This window comes from Myxocyprinus asiaticus, chromosome 32, assembly GCF_019703515.2.
Source record: "Myxocyprinus asiaticus isolate MX2 ecotype Aquarium Trade chromosome 32, UBuf_Myxa_2, whole genome shotgun sequence".
NCBI classification, from domain to species: Eukaryota; Metazoa; Chordata; class Actinopteri; order Cypriniformes; family Catostomidae; genus Myxocyprinus; species Myxocyprinus asiaticus.
Genome location: NC_059375.1, coordinates 1164987 through 1191543, shown reverse-complemented (window position 1 = coordinate 1191543; position 26557 = coordinate 1164987). Strand labels below are relative to the sequence as shown.

The window sequence follows — 26557 nt, the reverse complement described above, 5'->3', positions numbered from 1 at the left end:
TGGGAATAGTTATGTTTCTTCTTATTTTTAATGTCAGTTACGTACATCGGGGTGCGCTATTTGATATTTGATGTAGTTTAGTTAATGTTTATTACATTATTTAAATTTCACATGTGTTACCCTGATGGTGTTTAGTGTTTGTGTGAGTGACACTGAGCACTGTCTTTATATGTTTGTTGATCATTGCTCTTGGAAAGGCCAATATTGGTGAACTTCATGTCATCATGTGCTCTTCTGTAGTTACAACAAATACCGTATAAAGTAAAAAGCACATTTTTACAGTTTCAGTAGGCTAATATCAAGTTTATGACGTTTTTTAAGTGCATTGTGGTCATGTAAATTACAACCGTTTTAAACTGTAAAATGTACAGGTTGTTCTGTAAAGTTGTTTACATTTTTACTGTATTTGTTTACATAATTATTCTGGTAAACAGCTGCAAAATTGTTTTTGTAAAAACAACAGGATTTTTTTTACAGTGTACTTTATGAAATATTTTAACATTTTGCTTAAAATCCTCCTACAGTGACAAAACATTCATTGTGTCAGTTTATGGTGGGGAAATGTAAGGACGTGTTATTGACTGGCAGGTGAAAAAACTGTCCTCATTCCATTCTCATATGAGCTCATGCAAAGAGCTTGAAGCTGTTCAGTGTGTACATGCTGCACCTGTGCTGTGTAAACCCACCTCTCACTCTCTCTTCCTCTTTACACACACACACACACACACAAATGGTATAATAGATAATGGATAATGCCATCCAGACCGCAAGAGGGCGCCGCTTGCTCACAAAGCGCTGACTGAAGCACTGAATGCAGATTATATTTTCAAACATGGGTTTTAGGCCATATTGCGCTTTCAATCTTAATTCAATCAATCATGCAGCTTTAATTGATAATATACGCGTTTGTCAGAAGTCAAAGTCTTCTGGTTTCAAAGCGTTTGCAATGGTTTCCCTCATCATGAAGCCTATACTGTAGATAAGTGTAGCTTTTACAACTGTCACGTCCGTTTGTGGCATTTTTTCCACATTAACAGGAAAAAGAGAAAGAATAAAAATGAAATATTCTTAGGAGTGCCAACCCTTCTACATATTGTGGCGTTTATTAATTCTGGATTGTGCATGTGAATTCACAGAGTTTTTACAAAGTGTGTTACTAATAAATTATAAATAAACCATCAGTGTTGCAGATCTGTGTTTGCATGCTTATGACCAATATGCCGATGGTTTTAATTTGGCCAATAATTGGCCAATAAAAATTGACAGTCGATTCATCGGTGCAAGAGATTCTGTCACAATTTTTTAAACCCCATTTAAACTGTAACTTATTAAACCCAGCATGTCTTCATTTTTGGCAAAAAACTGAAGGAAGACTATAAATGTAATAAACGTTTTGCAGCTTAATTATTGCAAAAGAGTACAATCATCACAATTAAAATTTTCACAATCCATATGAATTTGAAGTCTCCCATCATGTGCTGTTTGACCTGTTTGGTATCTGTCAGGTCCAACATGCTCATTCCACAGTCACTGTCCCTGTTCATTCACACACACACACACACACACACACACACAGAGGTCAGAGGTCAAGCAGTGGATGGATGGAGTGGTGACATGGGAACAGAAGAAGAGCGAACTCTCATGGCCTCAGGGCTCACATTCTCTGCAGTGTTTCTTAGTAAGATGTTTGTAATATTTCCAGCAAGAGTGCTCGTTCACTTCCTGTTCACAGGCGATTGCAGGAAGTGCAGAACGTCTGCAGTGGTCTTGTCAGACCTGGCAGACCTGATCAGTGTGCAAATGTATAGTGGTGAAATTTTTATGCAATCAGATTTCGTTTCTTGATGTTTACAAGCAATGTGTGAGTCTGAGCTCCACCTCTAACAGCCAGAGCAAGTCAATAGGAATCTATAGTCCAATTCATCAGCCAATCAGATTGCTTAATTTATACCTGTTAGGTTCAGTCTTATGCAGTCACATGTTCAATGATGTGTGCAATTAGAGAGCAATGTTCTGCATGACTGGCATGACATTTTAGGCTGGCTTTAGCATTAAGTGGTACTACAAGTTAACTATGCCATAAAGCACTGTAATGTAGATGTATGGGATGTCCATATGGTATTTCATTGTAAAACAGTGTGATGTCACCATGATTTTATGTTGTACATTTGCTCTAGAGACACAATAAGAACCAAAAGACACATTGGTAAGAACCAATGAGGACTTCAGAAATTCACAAAATTCATGTTTTGTCTACAAACAAAGGAAGAAAGTCAAACAGGCTTTGAGTGACATTAGGCATTACAGTATATGAAGACAGAATTTCAATTTTTGGGCAAACTATTCCTTTAAAGTAGGGATGGGCATTTTCGAGTCATTTACTAGTCGAGTACTCCAACCCACAAAAAACGAGTAATCGATTATTAGTAAATTAATGCGCATGAAATGTATAAATTGTTTTATTTACAAACGTTACCAACAATGGTTTCAAAATAAGGTAACTTCAAACTATGCCTTTATTTTGGGAAAGAAATGACATGAGAAATATGCATTAGTAAAAAAATCCCCTCACCTGGAGCGTAGAAACATAGAAACCAATAGTGGCGGCATTAGGACAATGAACATACTATATGTAAAAATATTTAAAGTCTACATAAAGGCTATCACATTTTCATAATTTCACATGTTATTATTTATAAAAGCAAGTGGTAAAAGTTTACTTTTTATAAAATGCACTCTGCTCGTGTTCAGAGGTTTATCGCACTATTACACATACTGGTCTGATCAGCTTCTGAGTTTCTTGTACTGCTTCACATTTTCTTTCTGCTCCTGCTGCCCCGCTTCTTTTTATGTCACTGTGCACATCACTACTTTAAAGTCAACGTGAGGCTGTTTTTAACCCATTTTACTTTGGTAAAGTATTTCTGAGAGAAACCGGATATTCAATGAGAAAACTTGATTTTATCCAACAAGAATGTACTGGATTGTGAAATGTGGCACTACATACCAGAATATTGAGTGGTTGAAGGAGAGGGGTTAGAAAATAAGAAGAATTTATGATGTCTGCTGAAAATCTTTTATCAAATGATTACATTATGAAGAAAGATACAAAAGGCTACAAACTTTTTTAACTTGTTCTGATTAAATTTGCACAATACAACCAGAGCCCATATATAGCAAAGTAACTAGTGTCCATTTTGCTTTCATACTGAGTTTGAGTGCTGCTATTGAAAAAATGGTCTCTGGCTGTGTCCGAAAGTTGAAAAATGCTGTCTTCGGAGGCTGAATGCCAAGGTAGGAAGGCATCAAGGCACGCCATATCCAATATTTGTGTCACATCCTGTCTGCTGAGATGCTTTCATCTGGTCAGTTTTTGAAAGGAGCATAGATCCAGCCTTTACTGACTTTGAAAACCTAACATCCTGCATGTGCTGTTCGCTGGTTGGTTGAAAGAATAAAAATGGCACCCGATGGAGCTGTTTAAAGCAGTAATTAGTTTATAAATGTCCCTGTTTTTTAACTTGGTTACTAAATATGTGCTTGGTTATGTCTCACCTTCATTTGTTCTAGATCATAAGACATGACGCTATGGTGCCTTGGAAGGCAGTTCGAAACCAGCGTCCTTAAGAGGTGCCTTCATATGCAGATCACTGCCTGTGAAGTCACTGAATCAGTGAGACCAGTGGGTATACATTGCCTCTCAGCCCGTTTGTATTCATACAGCGTTGTGTGACGGTTTTTCCTCAGCACTGAAGTAACAAGAAGTAAATGTCACTTCCATGAAGCGTGACCACAGGGTGACGTCACAAGATATAATTACCAGCGTTTTGCCAGACCATTGCACACCAAGATACCAAATTTCTCTTAATCACCATCCGCCCCCATTCTCATCACACTCCCTCATAATCTCCATCTCTCTGCTTTTCTTTCAGGGTAATGCACATGTTCAGAAATGCCATACGTAGATCGTCAGAATCGGATCTGTGGCTTTTTAGACATCGAGGAAATGGAGAACAGCGGCAAGTTTTTGCGGCGCTACTTCATCCTGGACACACAGGAGTGCAGCCTGGTGTGGTACATGGATAACCCTCAGGTACTAACCCATCTAAAGTGTTTCTGACTGTGCTCCGTTACTTGGCAAGAGCTACAGGAACAGTCAGTTAATTCTGTCATGATTTACTCACCTTCATGTCTTTTCAAACTTGAATGACTTATGAGGAACACAAAAGGAGATGTTTAGCAGAATGTTCACACTACTATTTTCCATACAATAACAGTTAATGGAGACCAGGGCTGTTAATTTCCTAAAAGTACAAAAAAAGCACCATAAAAGTATTATTCAACTTGTGCTGAAGCTTCTGTATGATCGGTTTGTGTGAGGAACAGACTGAAATGTAATCGCTTCTCCTGTCTTATTTGAACTAGAGGTTGACCGACATTTGATTTTGCCGAAACGGTCTACTAAGGTTGAGTTGCAGTCTCAGATGCAGTTTATTGTGCAACCAAAATCCAACCAAGATTTGCTGCATAACAAGGGACTTTTTATGGGATCAAAATCCTGTCAAAAGTATTGTGGTCACGGATCCAAAAATAATAAGCGTAAATCAAAATAGTAAGCGTGAATCAAAAAATAAAAAGCGCAGATAAAAAATAGTAAGCGCAAAAATACATAAAAAGTGCAGATCAAAATAATAACAAGCATGAATCAAAAATATATAAACACATTTAAAGTATGCTTAAAAAAAAAAAAAAAAACAACAGAAAAATTAAGTCATCAGAATTGCAAACAAAATCATGTTTTCCTTTGGTTATATTACAGTTTTTTGTGCTCTCTGACAATTTTGCTCATATTGTTTTGTTTTTTTTGTACGTTTACACTGTATTTTTCTTTGCTTTTGTTTCCAAGTCCTGCGCTTGGTTTTCCAAAACTTGTGGGTAGAGTTTCATGCAAAACGCCCCCTGATTTACGTCCCTATTGGTCCACAAATTCTTGATCGACAGCTCCTCCTCTAGCCAATCACTGGAAGAGGGGAGGTGATGTCACTCCAATGCAACTCTGACAGCTGCTGCTCAATATTATATAATTTGTGGTTGATAGATACGTTGCTTGTGTCTGTTTTGAGTATTTTCTGCCAGCTCTAGGAAACAATGTGTTGTCCGAGTAGGCCATTAGTCCATTAACCAGCCACTGTGGAGGGTGACCTGTAAGACTTCTCGGAGTGATATATTACAAGAAATTAGACACAAAGACGCGCATTTGATGAAACATGATTATATTTTGAAGAACAGATGAAAGAAAAGCCGCTGATGCACGTCTGATTTGTTATGTGCGCAGCGAGCTCTGCTGTTCACGAGTGCAATGAAAGTGCTTCTCCAAGACACGCACATTCATAGAGTTCTTGTTTCCCAATAACTATTGTCTTAGGTGTTAAGAGCATTTTCTATGAGTGATTTTATGAACCTTCGTTATTTTTGATGTGCGCCTAGGGTGTGAAATAGCACCTGCCACACTCCAAATGCGATGAGGCTCAATCCAGTTCACAAGCTACTCGTTCAAATGCAGGTATTTCATGCACGAGTAATTTTCTCATCTACCTGCAACAGGTGGGTGACCTGTAAGACGTCTCGGAGTGACACATGACATAATGCTGTTAGTCAAAAAGACACATGCGTGAAGAATCACAGTTTATTATATTTTTAAGAACAAACAAAAGAAAAGCTGTCAATGCTTGTGTCTGTTTTGCTGTTTGTTCAGAGGCATGCAAAACCCTGTCTCGTGGAACAAGCGCATGTAAAGAGTTATCACCCCTTTTTCTCTGTTTCATTTGACTGAAAATTGTTTGCAAGTATAATGTAGTCTATGAGAATGCTGCAAATGATCTTCGATCATCTCGTGACGTACTGTGAGTTTAGTTTGTTTTATTTCCACGGAGCAGTTTGCATTGTGAACGCTTTTACACATTGTGAACGCAACTCTACAGGTTCATTAATATATACAGGTATCTTTGTATTAAAGAAACAAAGACTAAAGTGATTAAATCATAAAGTAATACAAGACACGTTCACCTTGAACCTAAAATTACATTCAATTTCATTTTCTTTAGGCAGCATTAACTGTATTACCAAAACGCAATACAAACACATTCGATAAGAACACACATTTGGCAGCATTTTTTGGGAACACAAGTGAATTTATTAGGTTTATTTATTTAATTTAGAAATGTCTTTTGAGTTTTTTGTGTTCCAATACATTTATTAAATTTTTAAAGCAAAATAAATAAAGCAAAAATATTCACCGACCCTTGGCAGGGCGGTTGACCATATAATCAGATATTGCAATATTTTAAAGCCGATTATTGTTAAAATATTTTTTACATTTCGCCCAGCTCAAAAGGGAAGTAAAATTTTTCATGAACAATTGTAAAATGAAGTCATTTTATGGAGACCCGCACAAACACGTGTACTCAATTCCAAATTGCAACGTTACATATTAATTTTTGCATATTTGTTTTTGTGTTTTTGAGTAGTCTATGGGAAATATAAACATCATATTTTATTGAAAAACTTTGTTTTTGAAAATAGTAAGTTATTTGTTTGTGCTATGGCTCTTTCGAAAAAATGCATCAACCAAAAATGTAAAAAAAAAAGTCTCCTTAATGAAAAAAGGTTCCCGACCCCTGATATAGAGCATACAACCAACTCCAAAGTGTGCATGTAGGTGTCTGCAATAATGCACACCTTTTAGATTTTTGATATAATAATAATAAAAAACAAATTAAAAAAAGTCCAATAATATGTAAGCATTTCTATATTCGTCAGTATTGTATTATGCCTTGGTGTCGGGATCTGGATTTTATTTCTGTCAGCTGGCCACCAGATAAGACCCTTTTGGATATAACACATTTTTGTAATTGAGTGCAATTTTTTCCCCCACCCCTCAGTACTTATGTAACTGTGCTTACAGTATATAAAGTTGATGTATGACCCCCGCTACCCAGTATTCTACTGGCAAATGTTCAGTCTCTGGATAACAAGCTCTGCTGAAAGCGCGGATCTCTTTCCAACGAGATACAAGGGACTGCTGCATTATCTGCCTTAAGGAAACTTGGATGTCTGCGGAGATTCCAGACTCAGCCATTGAACCCACGGGGTTCTCCGTGCACCGAGCGGACAGAGCGAAAGACCTCTCAGGTAAAAGCAGAGGAGGTGGTGTATGTTTTATGATCAACAAATCCTGGTGTGATCAGAGGAACGTACATTCTATCAAGTCTTTCTGCTCTCCTGATCTGGAATTTCTTACGCTTCTGTGTCGACCATTCTGGCTACCGAGGGAATTCACAGCGGTCATTATCACTGCTGTGTACATTCCCCCACAAGCCGACACAGACCGGGCTCTCAAGGATCTGTATGGTATTATAAGTGAGCAGGAAACCGCGCACCCTGAGGTCACGTTCATTGTGACCGGGGACTTTAATAAAGCCAGTTTAAAATCAGTCACACCAAAATACCACCAGCACATTAGTTTCAACACACGAGGGGACTGGGTTTTGGACCATTGCTACTCTCCGTTCCGGGATGGCTACAAATCCCTCCCCCGACCCACCATTTGGCAAATCGGACCACTCTTCCATTCTGCTTCTGCCCGCTTACAGGCAGAAATTGAAACAGGAAGCACCCACCCTCAGAACGATCCAGTGCTGGTCGGACCAATCAGACTCCTACACTAAAGACACAGCTGACTCGATACATGTGTTAATGGACTAATGGCCTACTCGGACAACACATTGTTTCCTAGAGCTGGCAGAAAATACTCAAAACAGACACAAGCAACGTATCTATCAACCACAAATTATATAATATTGAGCAGCAGCTGTCAGAGTTGCATTGGAGTGACATCACCTCCCCTCTTCCAGTGATTGGCTAGAGGAGGAGCTGTCGATCAAGAATTTGTGGACCAATAGGGACGCAAAACGCCCCCTGATTTACATGAAACTCTACTCACAAGTTTTGGAAAACCAAGCGCAGGACTTGGAAACAAAAGCAAAGAAAAATACAGTGTAAACGTACAAAAAAAAAAAAAGAAAAAAGAAAAGAAAATATTAGCAAAATTGTCAGAGAGCACAAAAAACTGTAATATAACCAAAGGAAAACATGATTTTGTTTGCAATTTTTCTGTTGTTTTTCTTGCAGCATATTTTAAATGTGTTTATATATTTTTGATTCATGCTTGTTAGTTTTTGAGTCACGCTTATTATTTTGATTCATGCTTATTATTTTTGTATCCGTGACCAGAATACTTTTGATGGGATTTTGATCCCATAACTTTTAACCATAAACTAGAGATTCACTGATGTATCAACTGCCGATATTTATTGGTCAATTATTGACCAAATTAAAACATCAGCATATCGGTTTTAATCATGAAAATGCTGATATGAATACCTGATGGTTTATTTATAATTTATTAGTCATACTTTGTAAAAACTCTGTGAATTCACATGCATAATCAAGAAACAATAATGGCAACATGTAGAAGGGTTGGCACTCCTAAGAATGTAATATTTACATTTCTTTCTTTCTCGTTTTCACATTAATGCGGAAAAAATGCCATAAACGGACGTGACAGTTGTGAAGGGGCATTTACCTATAGGCTACATGATGAGGGAAACCATCCAAAACACTTTGAAACCAGCAGACTTTGACTTCTGAGACATCAGTACGATATCTTTTAATGCTGCACGATTGATTGTAATATGATTAAAATTGCAATATGGGCTGTGCGATTACGAAGCATAAAAGGATGTGTTTGAAAATATAATCTGCATTCAGTGCTTCAGTCAGCGCTGTGTGAGCAAGCGGCGCCCTCTTGCGGTCTGGATGGCATTATCCATTATCTATTATACCATTATCATACAGAATTTAAAAGGGGGTTTTGTTCCGTTGGCTTAAACATTTTAATTTTCCATGATGCGGTTGACATTTCTGTGGAAATGCCCAACATGTGCATTATCTTTCATTGTGGTTGTCTTTCAAATTTTGGCCTGTCATGTGTTCAACAGATCCAAACTTTTAATGGAAATTATTTATTGTTAGAACAGTAAAAAAGCTTTTGTACCTCTTTGTACATTTTAAAGGATTATTCCTAAGTAAAACATTGATCTGATGACAAAATATGGTAAGTGACAAAATATCGGTATTAACCTATAGGTTTTTGTGAAAATCTGTATTGGCCAAAAATTGTTGTATAACAAATATGAGCAATCACTCATCAACAGAAGATCATCAGTGAATTTGTGTCATAAATCTGGTTATCAGGTAATCTGGTCAAATTAAAACTTTTTTCTCTTTTCTCTAGGGACAGCATGTATCAAAGTCATGAACAAAATAATCAACAATGGTTATATAAATACAGTGCATTCAGAAATTATTCAGACCCTTCATTTTTTTCACATTTTGTTATGTTGTAGCCTTATGATAAAATGCTTAAATTATTTTTTTCACATCAATCTACACTCCATACCCCATAATGACAAAGCAAAAAAAACAGATTTTTTATAACTGCAAATTTATTAAAAATAAAAAAACTGATATCACATTGACATAAGTATTCAGACCCTTTGCTATGACACTTGAAATTTAGCTCAGGTGCATCCAGTTTCTCTGGATCATCTTTGAGATGTTTCTACACTTCAATTGGAGTCCACTGGTTGCAAATTTAATTGATTGGATATGATTTGGAAAGGCACACACCTGTCTATATTAGGGATGGGCATTTTGGTCATTTTGTCTACTCAAGTACTCGGACTAATTACTTGAGTACTCGTCGAGTTACCATAGTAATCTTAGTAAGCGTGCACCAGTTTTTTTAGTGACTGTCTGAACTGTCTATTTTCAATCGCAGTTGGCTTTAACAGGAGATGCCATAACCATCGCGGTTTTAATATGCGTGTTAAGTTGAAGTTCAGTTTTGAAGACACTGGATTCTGTTTGATTTATCTGTGCTCTGTCTATCTGTTTGAAACACACGCCTGCTGTATATGTGTTGAGTCCACTGCCACACGCGCCTGGTGTGTGTGTGTTTGCTCCTGTGGGAAAGCCACGATGCTCCGTAATGTTGTTGCTGTGATGATTCATGGAGCATTCTGTTCAACTCAGAGTCGGAATTTCCATCTTTCAACTGGGGAAAGTGCAACAGAATGACACTATGTCGGATTTTAACTTGGAAACTCATGCGGAAATCTTTAACTCCCATTTTGTCTAGATGCAGGTGTGTTACATCACCCAGGGCAGGGAGGTTTACAGTCAGTGACAAACATTCACTTTTAATAAATAATATCCATTAACGAGTCAAAGTTCTTACATTAAATCAGGGCTACTCAACTTTGGAAAGGTCAGGGGCTGTAAAGCTGGATCAGTGTACCCTTGAGGGCCTCACTCTTAATTTTTATGATTTTTATGTACATATATATATATATATATATATATATATATATATATATATATATATATATATATATATATATATATATATACACACACACACACAAACAAGTAAACATTTTTATAGTAAGAATGTTGGAATGTTAGTATACGGGATAGTTCACCTAAAAATGTTAATTCTCTCATCATTTACTCACCTTCATGTCATCCCAGAAGTGTATAACTTTCCTTTTTTCTGCTGAAGACAAATTATTATTATTATTTAGATTATTTAGAAAAAAATATCTCAGCTCTGTGGTGTCAGCAATGAGCCAGGAGAGAGAGAGAAGTTAGTGAACACATATGCAGTATTTAATGAAGAAGATGAATATACAAATACATCTAACACAAGGCTTGAAGAACAAAGGAACTACTAGCTTCAAAGCTACTATGAACAAGACTAGACAAGGAATAACTGAACATGACAGTCTAAATAGGGGCACAAATGAAGGTAAATGCAAAACAGCTGAACACAATAATGGAGGACAGGTGAGGATGATGGCTGGGCATCTTGGGAAATGTAGTGCAGAAGGTGATTTCAACAACAGAGTCTCTTGAAGTCAGGGGAAAACACAGAACAGTTCGTGACAGAACCCCAAAATGGATGGCTCCCGACGCCCGAATGAAGAGTATGGTACTGGGAAGGGATATCAGACGGACGGCCGGGGCACCAAGGGATGTCTGACAGATGGTCAAGAGACCATGGAGGAGTTGGTAGATGATCAGGAGGCCAGGGAGGAGTCTGCGGACAATCAGGAGGCCAGGGAGGAGCCTGCGGATGATCAGGAGGCCGCAGAAGAGCTGGAGGTGGAGCGGGCAGGGGCTTGAGTTCCAGAAGGAGGATCCGGAGGTGGAGCAGGCGGAACCGCTGGAGGATCAGGTATTTGAGTTCCAGGAGGAGGAGCCGGAAGTGGAGCGGGCAGAGCTGCAGGAGGAGCAGGGATTTGAGTTCCAGGAGGAGGATCCGGAGGTGGCCGTGGAAGGCTTGGAGGAAGGAGTCATGGAAGGCTTGGAGGAAGGAGCTGTGGAATCCAGCCCTCTTGTGTTTGCATGAATTGCTTCAAAATTCTTTAGATTAATGCCAAGACACTGCTGGTGTAAAACTGTAAAGGGATATTTGATATATTTGATATATTTGCTGCCATGGCAACACATTAATTGTTATTATTCCTTTCTTCCTATATTTGGGTTTAAACTTAAATGGTTGTAACTCATGAATGCTAGGGAGTACAGACCTAAGCCTGGTCTCTTTTTAAAGAAGAAACTTGGCAGTTTATTGTGCAAGTAATTTTTTTTTTAAAGTGAAATATAAAAGTTATAGAAGTTTAATTTTTAAACAAACTTTTTTTATATAAATAAAATATACTAAAAATATCATCTGAAATGTAAAAATATTTGAAAATCAAGGCCACATGTCTAACCCAGATATGATCCACATTTTAGATCGATATATCAAAAAATTACCATTTGGTGGCAGTTTTTATTCAGATGCAGTACCAGAAATGTCCAATAGAGGACAGCCAAGCTCCATAGGTGAATGATTCCCAAAAGACCACATCTGCACAATTATCCGAGTAAACATTTATACAGTTTATAAAGATGCATAGAGCAGAAAATACTAGGCACATTTCTGTTTGTGTGTTCCTATTAGATCACCCTCCAGCTTGTTGGCGATTTCTCATATTATGTAATGGTCAAATATGTACTCCTGCAATAGTTTTTCTATTGTGAAATAAATCACCTTGACCTTCTGTACTCTTCAACTGGTTATATAAACTAAACCATCTTGTTTTTTGAAACCCTTTATCTTCCCAACCTTAAGGTTTACTTAGAAAAATGGCACTTAAGAGACTTTATGCAACACTTAACGTGTTTTAAAGGCATTCTTAAGTAAAAAATAAATACTTAAAAATAAAGTTTTGCTGCTTTTCATCTATATCTATTACCTTTAAGGTAATCTGTTTGCTAGTGTACTTCTAAACGTTGACAAAATTAGTTTTCATAAGGTACAAGCATTTGAAGTCTGCAGTTTCTTCCACCAATACGGATCAAAAAATGTTATGACTCATTCTACACTTCAGACTTTCTAACTTTCTGTCCACTCAAATGCTTTTTTGAATGAAAACCAACCCTCCCCTTACAATGTCTGGCTGTGTTCTAACTGGTGCTGATCAAGCCTACGCAGGACACTTTGAAGAGAGCAAAAAAATGAAATAGAGTCGTTCTGAACAGACTTTCTGATAAGAATTGCTTAAAAAGTGAGTTCTGACTGTCGGTTATCACCTTTCACATCTCTGAAGCTCTCACAGTGTAGGGTAATTGTTTTCAAAGGAATTAATTCACCATCGCTGGAGCTAGATGTGAGGACAAGTGGCTGGAGTTTATATATTTTTCTGGGATGTACAGACTGCGATTTACTGTGTGCGGTTGTGGGCAGGTAATGCAGTAATTTTGACACAGTTAGATCACTGTTCTGTTTTCAAATATTTGGACTATATATTACCTCTCAAGTTTCAGCTGTAAGAGTACTTTACCTTGATTAGCATGATGGAAAGGGGTGCGTGTCAGTGTGTGGCTACAACCCAAAACCTATTGGCTTGTTTTAAAAATTGGGGCGAGTAGTTTGACATGTCCCGCCACCACTTCCTGTTTCAGTAGGAAATACGGTAAAACAGTAACTCCAACCTTGCTTGTCAAGGCATTTTAGGATGACTTTAAGGGAAACCGAAAAGGATTATGACGTTTTACTTATGAACCCCTTAAATAACACTTAATGGTTATTTTCTGCAACTCCTTTAATTTTAAGGGAAACTTTAAGGTGTTCTTAAGGGAAAATTACACTGTAGGTGCTTTATGCATCCAGGCCCAAGTATTTTAAAAGTTCATGCGACGTTGATTCTGCGACAGCCCCAGAGCTCCTACGCTCGGTGTATACGTCAGCATCCAAATTCACTCACTCATTTCGTTCACTCACTGCTGAGATATAGTGCGCTCACTGCCACAACTATATAGGAAATAGTGAATGAGTGAACGATTTCAGACACAGCGATCGATTTTGATTGCATAAAAATGAATTAGTATCAATATTTTATTGAAATTAGACATTTTTGATTACATAATAACATAAAAATAGAGGATCAGTCGGGCTTTTTCCCCATTTACACCCTATTTTCGATGTTTTGAATAAAATCGTTGAGTTCATTTCCATCAGTGGACCCTCATGTTAGGCTCGTTTGAGATGTCAAATGCCTCGCCTTGAAAGTAGAGGAGAGCAGGCTAGTGCAGTCTGGGGAGGAGTGAAATTTGAGCTGTCAAGTAGGACAGTTCTCTCTTCTCGTAGTGGATCAGCCTCTACGAGATTAAAGGCAGATATCGCGTGATTCACGTTCAAGTGCTTTGTTGTTAATAAAGTGGATGCAATTTAAATTCTGTTGCTTTTAAATTAAAATAAATATGAAGAACAAAACACTCAGTGTACCTGTTATTTATTTCCTCCATAAGATGTGTCTTTCCATACATTTTTAGTTTAATAAAGATTTTAGATATTTCAGAAATATGATACCAATCACATATCCCTTACAGATATCACACTGTCAGATTGTTGGGAATATTCACATATAATTTATACACATAAAAACATGATATTAGAAATAAAAAATCAAACATTTTAAAAGAGAACAAAACATCACGGTTGTTTAAGCCAATGATCATTAAGCTGTGTCGTCAGCAAGTCATTTCCCATCGTGCTTGCAGTTCACTCAACTCGGAAAAAGCAACTGCGCTGCCTGCCTGCTACAACTGCGACCTCATCGCTCTCATGGGTGTATTTTTGACATGCGTGGTCATGATATCACAGCAAGTTGGACAGATTTCTAACAGGCATGCACCTGTCATGTGATCACCGGTGATCGGTTCTGCACAGAACTTGCTCATCTCAAATGAGCCTAATGAAATGCATGCTGTTTTTTCTTCAATCATTGGATTGGATCATAAGCAGAAAACATGAAACATAAGTAGCCTACTGTTGCTCACATGTCGCATGTTTTAAAAATGCTCTCTTTTAACATTTTAAAATGTTTTTCACTGTAATATTCTAATTGCAAAATAGACTGCAGAAGATGAAAATTGAGTTTTTAAGCTTTAATTTGATACCAAGTATGTGAACATTGATGAAGTTTTTGATATAAAACAAAGCCACACTCAAACAGGCCGCCTGTTGGCCAGTGTCAGTTAAAAGGTTTAAAATGGGCGTGTGAGACGGCCTCTGTAGCACCCCCGTTTTCACCTACAGTCACCAAAATTGGTGCATATATCAACCTGGAGAACTTTCATAATTATAGTCATTAGGTCCACCCAACAGGAAGTCGGCCATTTTGGATTTATTTTATATTGCAGTCTCTGAACTTTTAAATACTCCTCCTAGGGGATTTATGAGACTGTCACCACATTTAGACAACATTATGCCAAGACATTGAAGATGCTAAATTGTGAACAGATTTTGGATATATCGAATGGTGTTGCCATGGCGAGGCATTAAATTAATGGCAAAAATGGGAAACGAAGTGTCTTCTATCTTCTGTGTGCAGTGTGTGATTTAGATCAAAATTGAGATGTATGTTTTGGGGCTAATCACATGGATGTGACTATTTTGGGACATGGTTATAGCGCCACCACCTGGCAGCAGGAAGTGTGGCTCTAACAACTGACTTTAAAATAGTCCTCTTGTATTTAAATTGCTTCAAAATTGTTTAGAATAATGCCAAATGCATGTGTCCACCTTGCATTGTTTTCCGAAAGCCACTGGGTGGAAACAGACCCATGGTGCTTGGGCCTGTCATCTCTGCTTGCAGCTATATTATTTGTTGTTTCTTATTTATTTATTTTTAACATCTTCTTGCAGTTGAATTCCCTCTCTAATATGATTCAGCAATTTAGAAAACTAGCATAAGTCCTCATGAAAATGTACACCACACAAGGAATAAAGATTTGATAGGCTGCTGATAAATATATTTGTGATGATGATATCATAACGCGGGCCACGTGTTGAGTAGCACTGCATTAAATGATAATAAAACATGTTTAGCAAATGTTTTGCTGAGACAGGTGTTCAAAACACAGCTAATTACACTCTCTTTTGATAATCGTAATGATAGCATTGCAGCGTCGTATATCAGTCTGGTTGCTATTAGACATCTCGGACAATCAATGTACTTCTCAAAATTACAGTGTAATCAATATCAAAATTAAAAATAAGCTCCCTCTTTGACACGTTTTTGTTTAGTTGTCAGGTAATTGTCACTGAATTTCAAATTAAGTGAAGTCACTTCATGTATGATCACCATCGATCATTGTTTTCATGATCGATCATTGCTGCCATGTCCGAGTACCCAAGTACTCGAGTACTTGTGCCCATCCCTAGTCTACATAAAGTCTCAGCTGAAAATGGATATCAGAGTAAAAACCAAGCCATGAGGTCAAAGGAACTGCCTGCAGAGCTCAGAGACAGGTTTGTTTCGAGGAACAGATCTGGGAAAGGCTACACATTTTTTTTTGGCCGCATTGAAGGTTCCCAAGAGCACAGTGGCCTCCATAATTCTTAAATGGAAGAAGTTTGGAACAACCAGGACTCTTACTAAAGCTGGCCACCCGGCCAAACTGAGCAATTGGGGGAGAAGGGCCTTGGTAAGAGAGGTGATCAAGAACCCGATGGTCACTCTGGTTGAGCTCCAGAGATCATGTGTGGAGATGGGAGAAACTTGCAGAAGGACAACCATTTCCGATTAACATTTTTTATTGATTCAACCATTAAATATATACATAGCAGAACACACATATACAGAATCAATATACAACCCCCACTACCCCCCCCCCCAATCCCCCACCCGACCCCCGACAACACCCCAGTGGTCACAAAACCATAGACACACAACAAAAATAAATAAATAAATTAATAAAAAAAGAAAAATAAAATAAAATAAATAAAACAATCACACACATAAAACCCCTACACCTCTCTCTCCACTGTCCCTCCCCGAGAGCCCTCCAAAAAAGACAGATATCTGCCCCACTTCTTCGCAAACATGTCCAGACTCCCCAGTCTTCTGGATACCCCCTCCTCAAGAGCTGCCACTCTGGCCATCTCTGAACACCACTCCTGAAAAGGGGGCGCTCCAGCCGACTTCCAACTCCTCAGAGTGATCTGTCTGGTGATCATAACACTAGATAGGACCCAGTTTTTCATGTGCTTATTCTCCAAATTAATGACTGCCCCATCTCCCAAGATACAGAGCCTGGGGCAAAATAACATTTGAGAGGCCAAAACCTCGCACATAAAACTCTGAATCCTCATCCAAAATTCCTGCATCTTAACACATCCCCAAAAGACATGGGTTGTGTCTCCATCTTCTAATTGACATCGCCAGCAGGTGGGTGTGTCTTTAAGACCAAGCCTATGCAATCTAGAGGGGGTCCAATAGACTCTATGTAAAATCTTAAATTGCATGAGGCGAACACTTGTGTCTCTGGATGCAGATTTGAAATTTTTTAGAATCCCAGCCCACTCTCCCTCCTCCAATACCAAATTTAGATCTTTCTCCCATAATCTCTTAAGAGAAGTTGAAGTTCCGTCTCCCAGACTCTGAATTAGTAGGGAGTAATACACCGATGCCTCATGACCTTTTCCAAAAGCAGTAATCACCTCTCCCAGAGTGTCTGCCGCTTTAGGAGGGTATAAACCACTCCCAAAAACAGTACAGAGCAGGTGGCGCAGCTGTAAATACTTATAGAACTGAGATCTAGGAATCCCAAAAAGTTTAACCAAATTTTGAAAGGATCTCAACACTCCATTCTCATACAGGTCACTGAGTGTAATAACCCCCCTCACAATCCACTCTGACCAGCAAAAAGGGGACTTGTTGATGCATAGTTTGGGGTTCAGCCATATGCTCAAGGCAACATTTAAAAAATGTCAGAATTAAACAGTCTGGACACTTTAGTCCATACTGAGTTCAAGTGCGAGATAACGGGATGTAACTTAGCTTCTCCGATTAATTTGATAGAAAGGCTCTGCAGTGGAGAAATAGGAGCAAGAACTTCCCGTTCTATACAGAACCAGGGAGGGGCTCTCTCAGGTGGAACTGACCAATGAGCCAAATGTCTGAGACCGAATGCATAATAATAAAACAAAATCTTGGGTAGGCCTAGCCCACCTTTGTCAATCGGCCTATGTAACTTATTGAAATGTCATTTGGGACGTTTACCATTCCAAATGAAAGACTTTGCTATGCTATCAAATTGCTTGAAATAAGAGAGGGGGACATCTACAGGGAGAGACTGCAGTAAGTAATTGTATTTTGGAATACAATTCATTTCAATAACATTAACCTTCTCAGTCATAGATAAATGTAATGAAGCCCACCTGCCCACATCGCTCAAAAAACGTTTTTATTAAGGGGTCAAAATTAACTCTAACTAAATCGCACAAATTTGCTGGAAATAAAATACCCAAATACTTAATGCCCTATTTGGGCCACTGGAAAGTACCCGGCTGGAAAGCCGTTTCTGGGCAGTACGCTGTCAGAGCCAAAGCTTCGGATTTAGACCAATTGACTCTATATCCTGAAAACTTAGAAAAGGAACTAATAATTCTGTGGAGGCAAGGCATAGATCTACTGGGGTCAGAGACAAATAAAATATCATCTGCGTAAAGCAAGAGTTTATGCACCATACCTCCCGCCACCACCCCTGGAAAATCATCCTCCTTTCTTATCGTGGTTGCTAATGGTTCCAGGGCAAGACAGAACAATAATGGGGAAAGAGGGCAACCCTGCCGGGTGCCCCTATCCAAAGTAAAATAATCTGAAATTGGTCCATTTGTTTGTACCACCGCTACTGGGTGTCTATAAAGTAACTTAATCCATCCAATAAATGTACTCCCGAACCCGTATATTTCCAAAACCTTAAAAAGATAATCCCATTCTACCATATCAAATGCCTTTTCGGCATCAAGTGAGATGGCAGTGACTGGAGATTGTTCATTCGCTACTGACCACATGATATTGATGAGACGCCTAATGTTATCAGAAGAGCTACGGCCCCGAATAAACCCCACCTGATCTATATGTATAAGTGATGTCATAACTTTACTTAATCGATTAGCCAGAATTTTTTACAACATTTTTACATCTAACTGGATCAGGGAAATTGGATGGTAACTTTTACACTCGCTTGGATCTTTGTCCTGTTTAAGAATCAGACTGATCTGGGCTTGTGTCATGGTTGGCGGAAGCTTTCCATTCTTTAATGATTCAATATAAACTTCTAACAAAAGTGGAGCCAGTTCTGTAGCATAAGATTTGAAAAATTCAGCAGCAAAGCCATCAGGCCCCGGAGCCTTGCCTGTAGGTAAGGCCTTAATAACCTCGCCGAGCTCCTCCAAGGTTATCTCAGAATCAAGAGAATTTTTTTGCTCAGTCGTCATTTAAGGGAGATCTAATGGTTCCACAAAGTTTCTAATATCTTCATCAGTAGACGAAGACGTGGAACTATAGAGATCAAAGTAGAATTCTTTCAAAGCATTATAAATATCAATGGCTGAGGTAAATATTTCACCACCAGCAGATTTCACTGAGGGAATGGTAGAAAAAGACTTTCTCTGCTTTATATATCTAGCCAAAAGTTTTCCTGATTTGTCACCCGACTCAAAGTATGACTGTCTTGCCCTGAATAACCAAAACTCCACTTTCCGTGACAAAACAGTATTATATCTGTATTTCAATCAAGTCAATTCTCTGAGGCCATCGGATGACAAACGGCGCTTCAGCTCTGCTTTGGCATTTTTTATATTTCCTTCCAACTCCACGAGTTCTCGTGCTTTGGATTTTTTGATGAATGAGGCATACTGTATGATCCGACCCCTAAGAACCGCCTTAAGTTTCTCCCAAGCCATGTCCACAGTGGATACTGAGGACCAATTGGTCTCCATATAAACATTGATTTCAGCCTTTAGCATTTGTTGGAAATCAGGATTTTGTAAAAGGGATACATTAAGGTGCCAACAATATGATTTCTTTTTCTTCATATGTGGCAACACCTCTAAACTCACCAGGGCGTGATCTGAAACTAAGATGTTTCCAATTGAGCAATCAACAACAGATGAAATGAGGGACTTGGATATCAAAAATAAAAAATCTATTCTAGAATAAATCTTATGGACTGATGGGAAAAAAATTTATAGTCCCTACCAGATGGGTTCAAAAGTCTCCAAATATCTGTAAGACCAAGATTTTTACACATCCTGTGAAGTGTCAGTGTTGCTCTAGGGGGCTTACACACTTTTGCTTCACTGGGATCAAGGATTGAGTCCATCAAAAGATTAAAGTCTCCTCCCAATATTATATCATGAGGGGTGCCAGCGGCTTGCAACATCCCTTCAAGATCTATTAAAAAGCCCTGATCATCAGCGTTAGGTGCGTAAATATTAGCCAAAATCAACCTTTGCCCTTGAATTTCAGCTAAAACAGTAATTACTTTTCCTAATTTATCTTTAATCTGTTTGAGAAATTTGAATTGTAAATGTTTATTTACCAATATAATGACTCCCTTGCACTTACTTGAGCCAGCACTAAAGAAAACACGTCCACCCCATATCTTCCCAAATTTTTCAGCTTCCTGCGGGAAAAGATGCGTTTCTTAAAGAAACGCTATATCATATTTCTTACGTTTAAGAAAAGTAATAACCTTCCTTCTTTTATGGGGTGCCCCCAACCCATTCACATTCCATGTGGAGAGAGATAGTACACTCATATTAACAACTGACATATTGATATAATAAAAAAAATAAACTGTGTCAAAAACAAAATTATACAGACCACATTGCCCATTAGTACAACAATCAAACCCCAAACTTCCCCCCGAACAAAACATACAGAATAAAGAAAAACGTGCGCATTAACCCCACGCACGAAAGCGCCAACCTGCGTCAATCCCTCTAAACTCAAAAGGTCCATGAACGCCCACGAGCCCCCACGACAACTTTGCCATCGGATTGCTCAATTTTGCCTCACAAATTTGTTTAGGCAAAATTACATAACAGAAAATACTTTGTAAAATAACCCTCAGCCAAAAGGAAGAATGAACACAGAACATGTAGATTAATTCACAGAAATGTTTTAAAGGTTTGATCCTCCACAAAACAAATTTCAGCTGATATAAAACCATTCAGTTTCACAGATAGACAAACAAATGTTCAGTGAGCCAGCTGTTATGAGTTCAGCGGATGACGTAATCATTCCAGTGTCCCGTAAACGGCACAAGTTCCAGCCGCTAGGCAGAGCCAACTCAAAAAGAAACAAAACCGACATCCCGGTTCCCCGGATGGTCAAGTCAATTCACTCGGAGGCCGCATAAAAGTATATACCATGACTTACTCAATCCGTCAACTTTATAAAAGACATCCTTTGTGTGAGCATGTAGATATTTTGCGGTCATTCGTAGTGTCCACTCTCAAACTGGCGGGGAACTTCAATGCAAAAGTAATCTTTCATCAATGCAAAAACTTCTTTAAGCAAAGTGTTATTCACAAAACAAATTCCAGCCACTAGGCGGAACCAACGCAAAAAGAAGCCAAAATGACCCCCAGCTTCCTCAAAAGCCAGAGTAAGTACAGCGAGTCAGACCCACTCATATGAGAAACATCCAATGGTTTACTCACCCACTGATTCAATAAAAGACATTGCCTGATTGGGGCATGTAAATACTTTGTGACCGTTCTTCGTTTCTATTCTCAGTTTGGCCGGAAACATTAGAGCAAACGAGATCTTTCGCCGATGTAAGAGTTTCTTGCATTCCTTGAGCCGATCGCGTTTCTCTCTTGTCGAACTCGCAAAGTCCAGGAACAAGAAAATATTATGATTCCTCCAAGAAAGCTTCCCTTTGCTCCTCGCCTGGCACAACACAAGATCTTTATCGGATGACCTCAGAAATTTGGCCAGAATCGATCGGGGCCTTCCTCCCTCAGCAGATCTGTGAGCTGGGACTCTGTGAGCTTGCTCGATTTCCAGCTTGTGGCCTGTTATTTCGAGCATGCTCAGGAATTCCAACAATTCTGACGTTATTCCTGCGGTTTCTATTCTCAAGATCTTCAAGCTTTTCAAGAATACGTTCCAGATCAACTTTGGTCGCGGGTGGATTAGTTAGTTCCCTCTCCGAAGACTCCAAATAATCAATTCATTTCTCAGCATCTGACACTCTTGTAACTAACTCAGAGAATTTTATTTCCATCGCCGTAATCGATCGACGTATTACAGCGAGATCCTCCAAGTCAGTAAGAACCTTCGTCAACATCACCGACATGTTGGACAACTGATGCTGGATCTCCTCTCCCACAGCGCCATCCAGATCGAGTCCCCGGTCTGTAGGTCTATCGGGGCTTTCATCCTGAACACATGAGTGTCTTTTAATGTCTCCAGAGCCCGAGGATTTTGACTTCTTTGCCATGTTTTACCTCAAAGAGCAAATGTGTAACTGGGTGTATTGAATTTCATCAAATTATAACATGAGAATATTAAAAAATGTAGCAAAGTGCGCAGAGCTCGTCATTCACACGTCTGCTTCTTGCATGGCGTCACGTGACCTCCCCCAGAAGGACAACCATTACTGCAACACTCTACGATCTGGGCTTTATGGCAGAGTAGCCAGACGGAAGCCTCTCCTCAGTGCAAGACATGCAAAAAAGCACCTAAAGGACTCTCAGACTGTGAGAAACAAGATTCTCTGGTCTGATGAAATGAAGATTAAACTGTTTGGCCTCAATTCCAAGCGTCATGTCTGGAGGAAACCAGATACCGCTCATCACCTGCGCAATACCATCCCAACGGTGAAGCATGGTGGTGGTAACATCATGCTGTGGGGGTGGTTTTCAGTGGCAAGGACTGGAGGATTGGTCAGGGTTGAAGGAAAGCTGAACACAGCAAAATACAGAGATATCCTAATGAAAACCTGGTCCAGAGTGCTCGGGACCTCAGACTGGGCCGAAGGTTCACCTTCCAACTGGACAGTAACCCTAAGCACACAGCCAAGACAACCCTGTGAATGTCCTTGAGTGGCCCAGCCAGGGCCCGGACTTGAAACCAATCGATCATCTCTGGAGAGATCTGAAAATGGCTGTCCACCGACGGTCCCCATCCAACCTGACAGCTTGAGAGGATCTGCAGAGAAGAATGGCAGAAAATCCCCAAATCCATGTGTGCAAAGCTTGTCGCATAATACACAAAAAGACTGTAATCGCTGCCAAAGGTGCTTCAGCTAAGTACTGAGTTAAGGGTCTGAATACTTATGTATATGTGATATTTCAGTTTTTACTTTTTAATACATTTGCAAAGTTATCAAAAATCTGGTTTTTGCTTTGTCATTATGGGGTATAGAGTGTAGATTGATGTGGAAAAATAAATAATTTAAAGCATTTTAGCATAAGGCTGCAACAACAAATTGTGAAAAAATGAAGGGGTCTGAATACTTTCTTAATGCACTGTAAATGTTCAATAATATTTGTGTTTTAAATATTTACATTCACCAAGTCAAGTCATTTTTATTTGTATAGCGCCTTTCACAACATTGTTCCAAAGCAGCTTTACAGAAAATCATGCATTAACAGAAAATGAAGCTGTAATATCTATAATGTCTTAGTCATCATTGTGTAGTTTGATAAAATACAATTGTGAATTGTGTTTAAAAATGAGTAATTAAATAATAATTGTATTTAGAACCCCAGTGAGCAAGCCGTAGGTGACTGTGGCAAGGAACACAAAACTCCATAAGATGTTGGTTAATGGAGAAAAATAACCTTGAGAGAAACCAGACTCACTGTGGGAGCCAGTTCCCCTCTGGTAAAAATCATGAATATAATGCCAATATTACTTATGTATAGTGCAAGTCATGGTTTAAAATTAGTAAACTAAGTAAGTGTTAAGGGTCAGTGTTTAAAACAAAGATTTTGTATGAACTGTAAGATTAATGACTAATGTCTTTGAAGTTCATCCTGGATTAACTGCAGAAGTTCACATAGATGCAATTGTCCTTGTTAGTTGGCTGATGAAGGGTTTTGTTGGCAATTAATTGATAGTCTATGTATTCCATTATAAGAGTGTAGTCCATCAATAGACAAAGGTGATGCATGCAGAGATCATTTAGGTGCATTGTAGTTCAACCTGGCCGGTAATTTCGGTGAGATCTATCCTAAGTCCAAGGTTCAGGCTATGGCATGTGAAGTATCCCATGTCTTATGGTTGGAGTTGGCATCAGTTCATCATCTGAAGTCCATCGTAATGGACTGAAGTGATGTTTGGCTGGCACCGGCTGCTATTAGTCATCATCACACAGTGACACGTAGCAGTGGAGTCCAACACGAACCAGGAATGGAGCTGGATCCAGCTTGTTCTGGTGACCTCTGGTTAGGAGTCCCAAGGTTGAGACAGGGAAACAAATGGAATAATATTAGCGTAGATGCTATTCAGTTTATTGCAGAGTTATAGATCATGATCACTGTTTCTGGCTAACTAAAGCAGCCTAATTGTGAGTTGAAGGACAAATTAGGTGTATGCCTGGCTAAATAGATGAGTCTTTAGTCTACAGTTAAACTCTAGGCCTCATATCTTTTCCATTATTTACTACTTTTGTAGTTGATGTTGTTTTAATTTCATAGATACAAATATAGTCATAATTGTTCAGATTAAGTATTTATTTATTTTCTTATCTAGCAGTTAATAATTGAAACCTTTATACACCTTTGTTCATTTCTTAAGAATGTAGTAAACTCAGTGTATTTTGTCCACATCTGTCCTCAGATATGGCTCAATACACACACACAGTGACTGTGTATTATTTTATATTCGTAGTTTCAGAACTCTTTTCTATCTTTCCCTCTACAGAATCTTCCAGTAGGAACATCCAATGTTGGATCCCTCAAACTAACATATATTTCCAAGGTTTGTCACTGTTCTACTTATTCATGACTAATATTGGGGCACATTTTGGTAAATATTTAATTAGAAATGTATTAAGCCATTATTGTTTTGTTGCGCTGATCTTGGACTTTATACTGACACCTGTTTGTGTGGAAGCAGCATCAAGTTTAGTGCACCTTTACATTTTCAGTGCTTGTACATGTCATGTGGTCTACTGTGTTATTTATCTGCTGTTACTTTCTCACTGAAGGTTAGTGATGCCACCAAGCTGCGACCAAAGGCAGAGTTCTGCTTCGGTAAGAGAGCAATTCTCTCTCTCTCTCTCTCTCTCTCTCTCTCTCTCTTCCAGGTGACTTGTCAGACCATGACCTCTGTCCCCAGCTTTTGTTTCTGACATCAGGGCCAGACACAGACAGGTGGTTTGAGATACATTCCATTCGCATCTGGCTGTTCAAGCTACAGATGTAAACTTTACTCCGTCCAATCAACGCTACGTCAGCATGACTGTTACAGCTGCTACCGAGTATTTGCATAGGGCTCGTGTCGCGCAGTAAAGAATAACAAAGTTAGAAATGGATGCACTTTGTAGGAGAGACAGAACCTTTTTCTTTCTTTATTTGATGCAGCTCGCTGACAATTAAACTAAACAACAACTAAACACTGACAATGAGCGCAGCTAATGCACATCTTAACTACAAGCCTAGAGGGGAAAAAATACAAAGCGCGCACACACAGATACCCGCGCGCTAAATTCGCTGCTCGACCTTAGCATAATCACGGAAATGATTATTTGCATATAGCACAGGAATTAAAGTTTAGATTTATATCTGTTTGGCAGAGACACATTGATGTCATTGGTAATTTAGGACTTTATTAAAATACCTTGTAACAAAATTCGTGGAAATGAGGAAGGAGGAAGCAGAAGTTAGAAAAACAATTCCACTTAAGTTTTATTCACAACAAACGAAGATCCGGTTTTAACGTAAATGAAATCAAATACTGCTTTTCAGCAAAGTCTTTAACCACATTAACACGCAGACACATACAGAACCTGCATGCCAGTCTCTTCTCTCAGTGTCTCTGGCGTGGTCTCTCCTTTGATTGCTCTCCCAGTGCTTACTGCAGTCAGAAACAGCTGTTAGATATAGCACACAGGTGTGTACCCTTACAGCTTTCTCTCTCTCCGGACGAACTTTTATAAATCAAAGTAATAAAACTTAATTTCATATAACCGAGTTGAAAACATTTTGATGAACTGATGCAATTACCTAAATATTTTTATTAAAAAAAGAATGAAGATGCAGTTGACCTTTATGCAGGGGTCAAGTGAATCTGTGATTTTATTTTATTTTTTTCACATCAAAATGTGTCTGTCTGCAACAGTTTGAAGAGAAAATTCAGGGGGAAAAATGTATGCAAATGTGTATAAACTCTGTGATCAGAGTTTCTGTCCAATCAAAAGTAAAAATTACTCATTATTTTACAGACATAATTCAGAAAACTAATTGGAACATAAGGTTCTGCTCGTGAATATCTAGTTTTACTTCCTCAAACAACTCTGGGTAACACTTACTTTACAGTGTCCTTGTTATAAATATTACATGTATTGACTATAGTAATAACAGTAAATTATGCATAATAACAAGACAACCCTAAACCTATAGGAAGTACTTGTTGTTAATTAGTATTACTCTGTAATAACTTGTGTAATTACACTTTAACAAGGACACTGTAAAATAAAGTGTAACCCAACTCTGATCTGATCTTTCAAAGATTTGATGCCACTAACATGGAAACTTTGGCAGTGACTTGTTCTTCTGGACAAAATTCCAAGTTCCAAGTATTTGGTATTTGATTATTTATCATGATATAATACCATGAATTATGTTTTTTGAAGCACTTTGGAGTACCATGTACATTAAAAACCAGTTTATATCAAAGTACCATTGAATTACCATCTGATTCCATCACTGTACCGCGGTAACGCCATAGTGCTTTTTGTTATAGTAAGACTGAATGAATAGTGACTACACTCATTCTTTCTGAGGAGGATTAAATTAAAAAATGTTCACTAATGCTTGAATGGCCATGCTAATTGTCAAAAGTTCTGCCTTCTA

The 26557-nt window shown here is 38.6% G+C and overlaps 1 protein-coding gene across 10 annotated transcripts in view; it reads left to right on the top strand.

The window, feature by feature from the left end:
* plekha1b (pleckstrin homology domain containing, family A (phosphoinositide binding specific) member 1b) overlaps nt 1-26557 on the top strand; it is an 87985-nt gene that overhangs the window by 18154 nt on the left and 43274 nt on the right. For all 10 annotated transcript variants that reach the window (XR_007894326.1, XR_007894327.1, XR_007894329.1 and 7 more), the window contains exons 2-4: nt 3933-4093; nt 24405-24461; nt 24691-24736. Coding sequence is in view for 5 of the 10 variants with exons in the window: in XM_051667812.1 (XP_051523772.1) it covers nt 3953-4093; nt 24405-24461; nt 24691-24736 (244 nt within the window). In the remaining 5 variants the exon portion in view is untranslated. The remainder of the gene's footprint in view (nt 1-3932; nt 4094-24404; nt 24462-24690; nt 24737-26557) is intronic.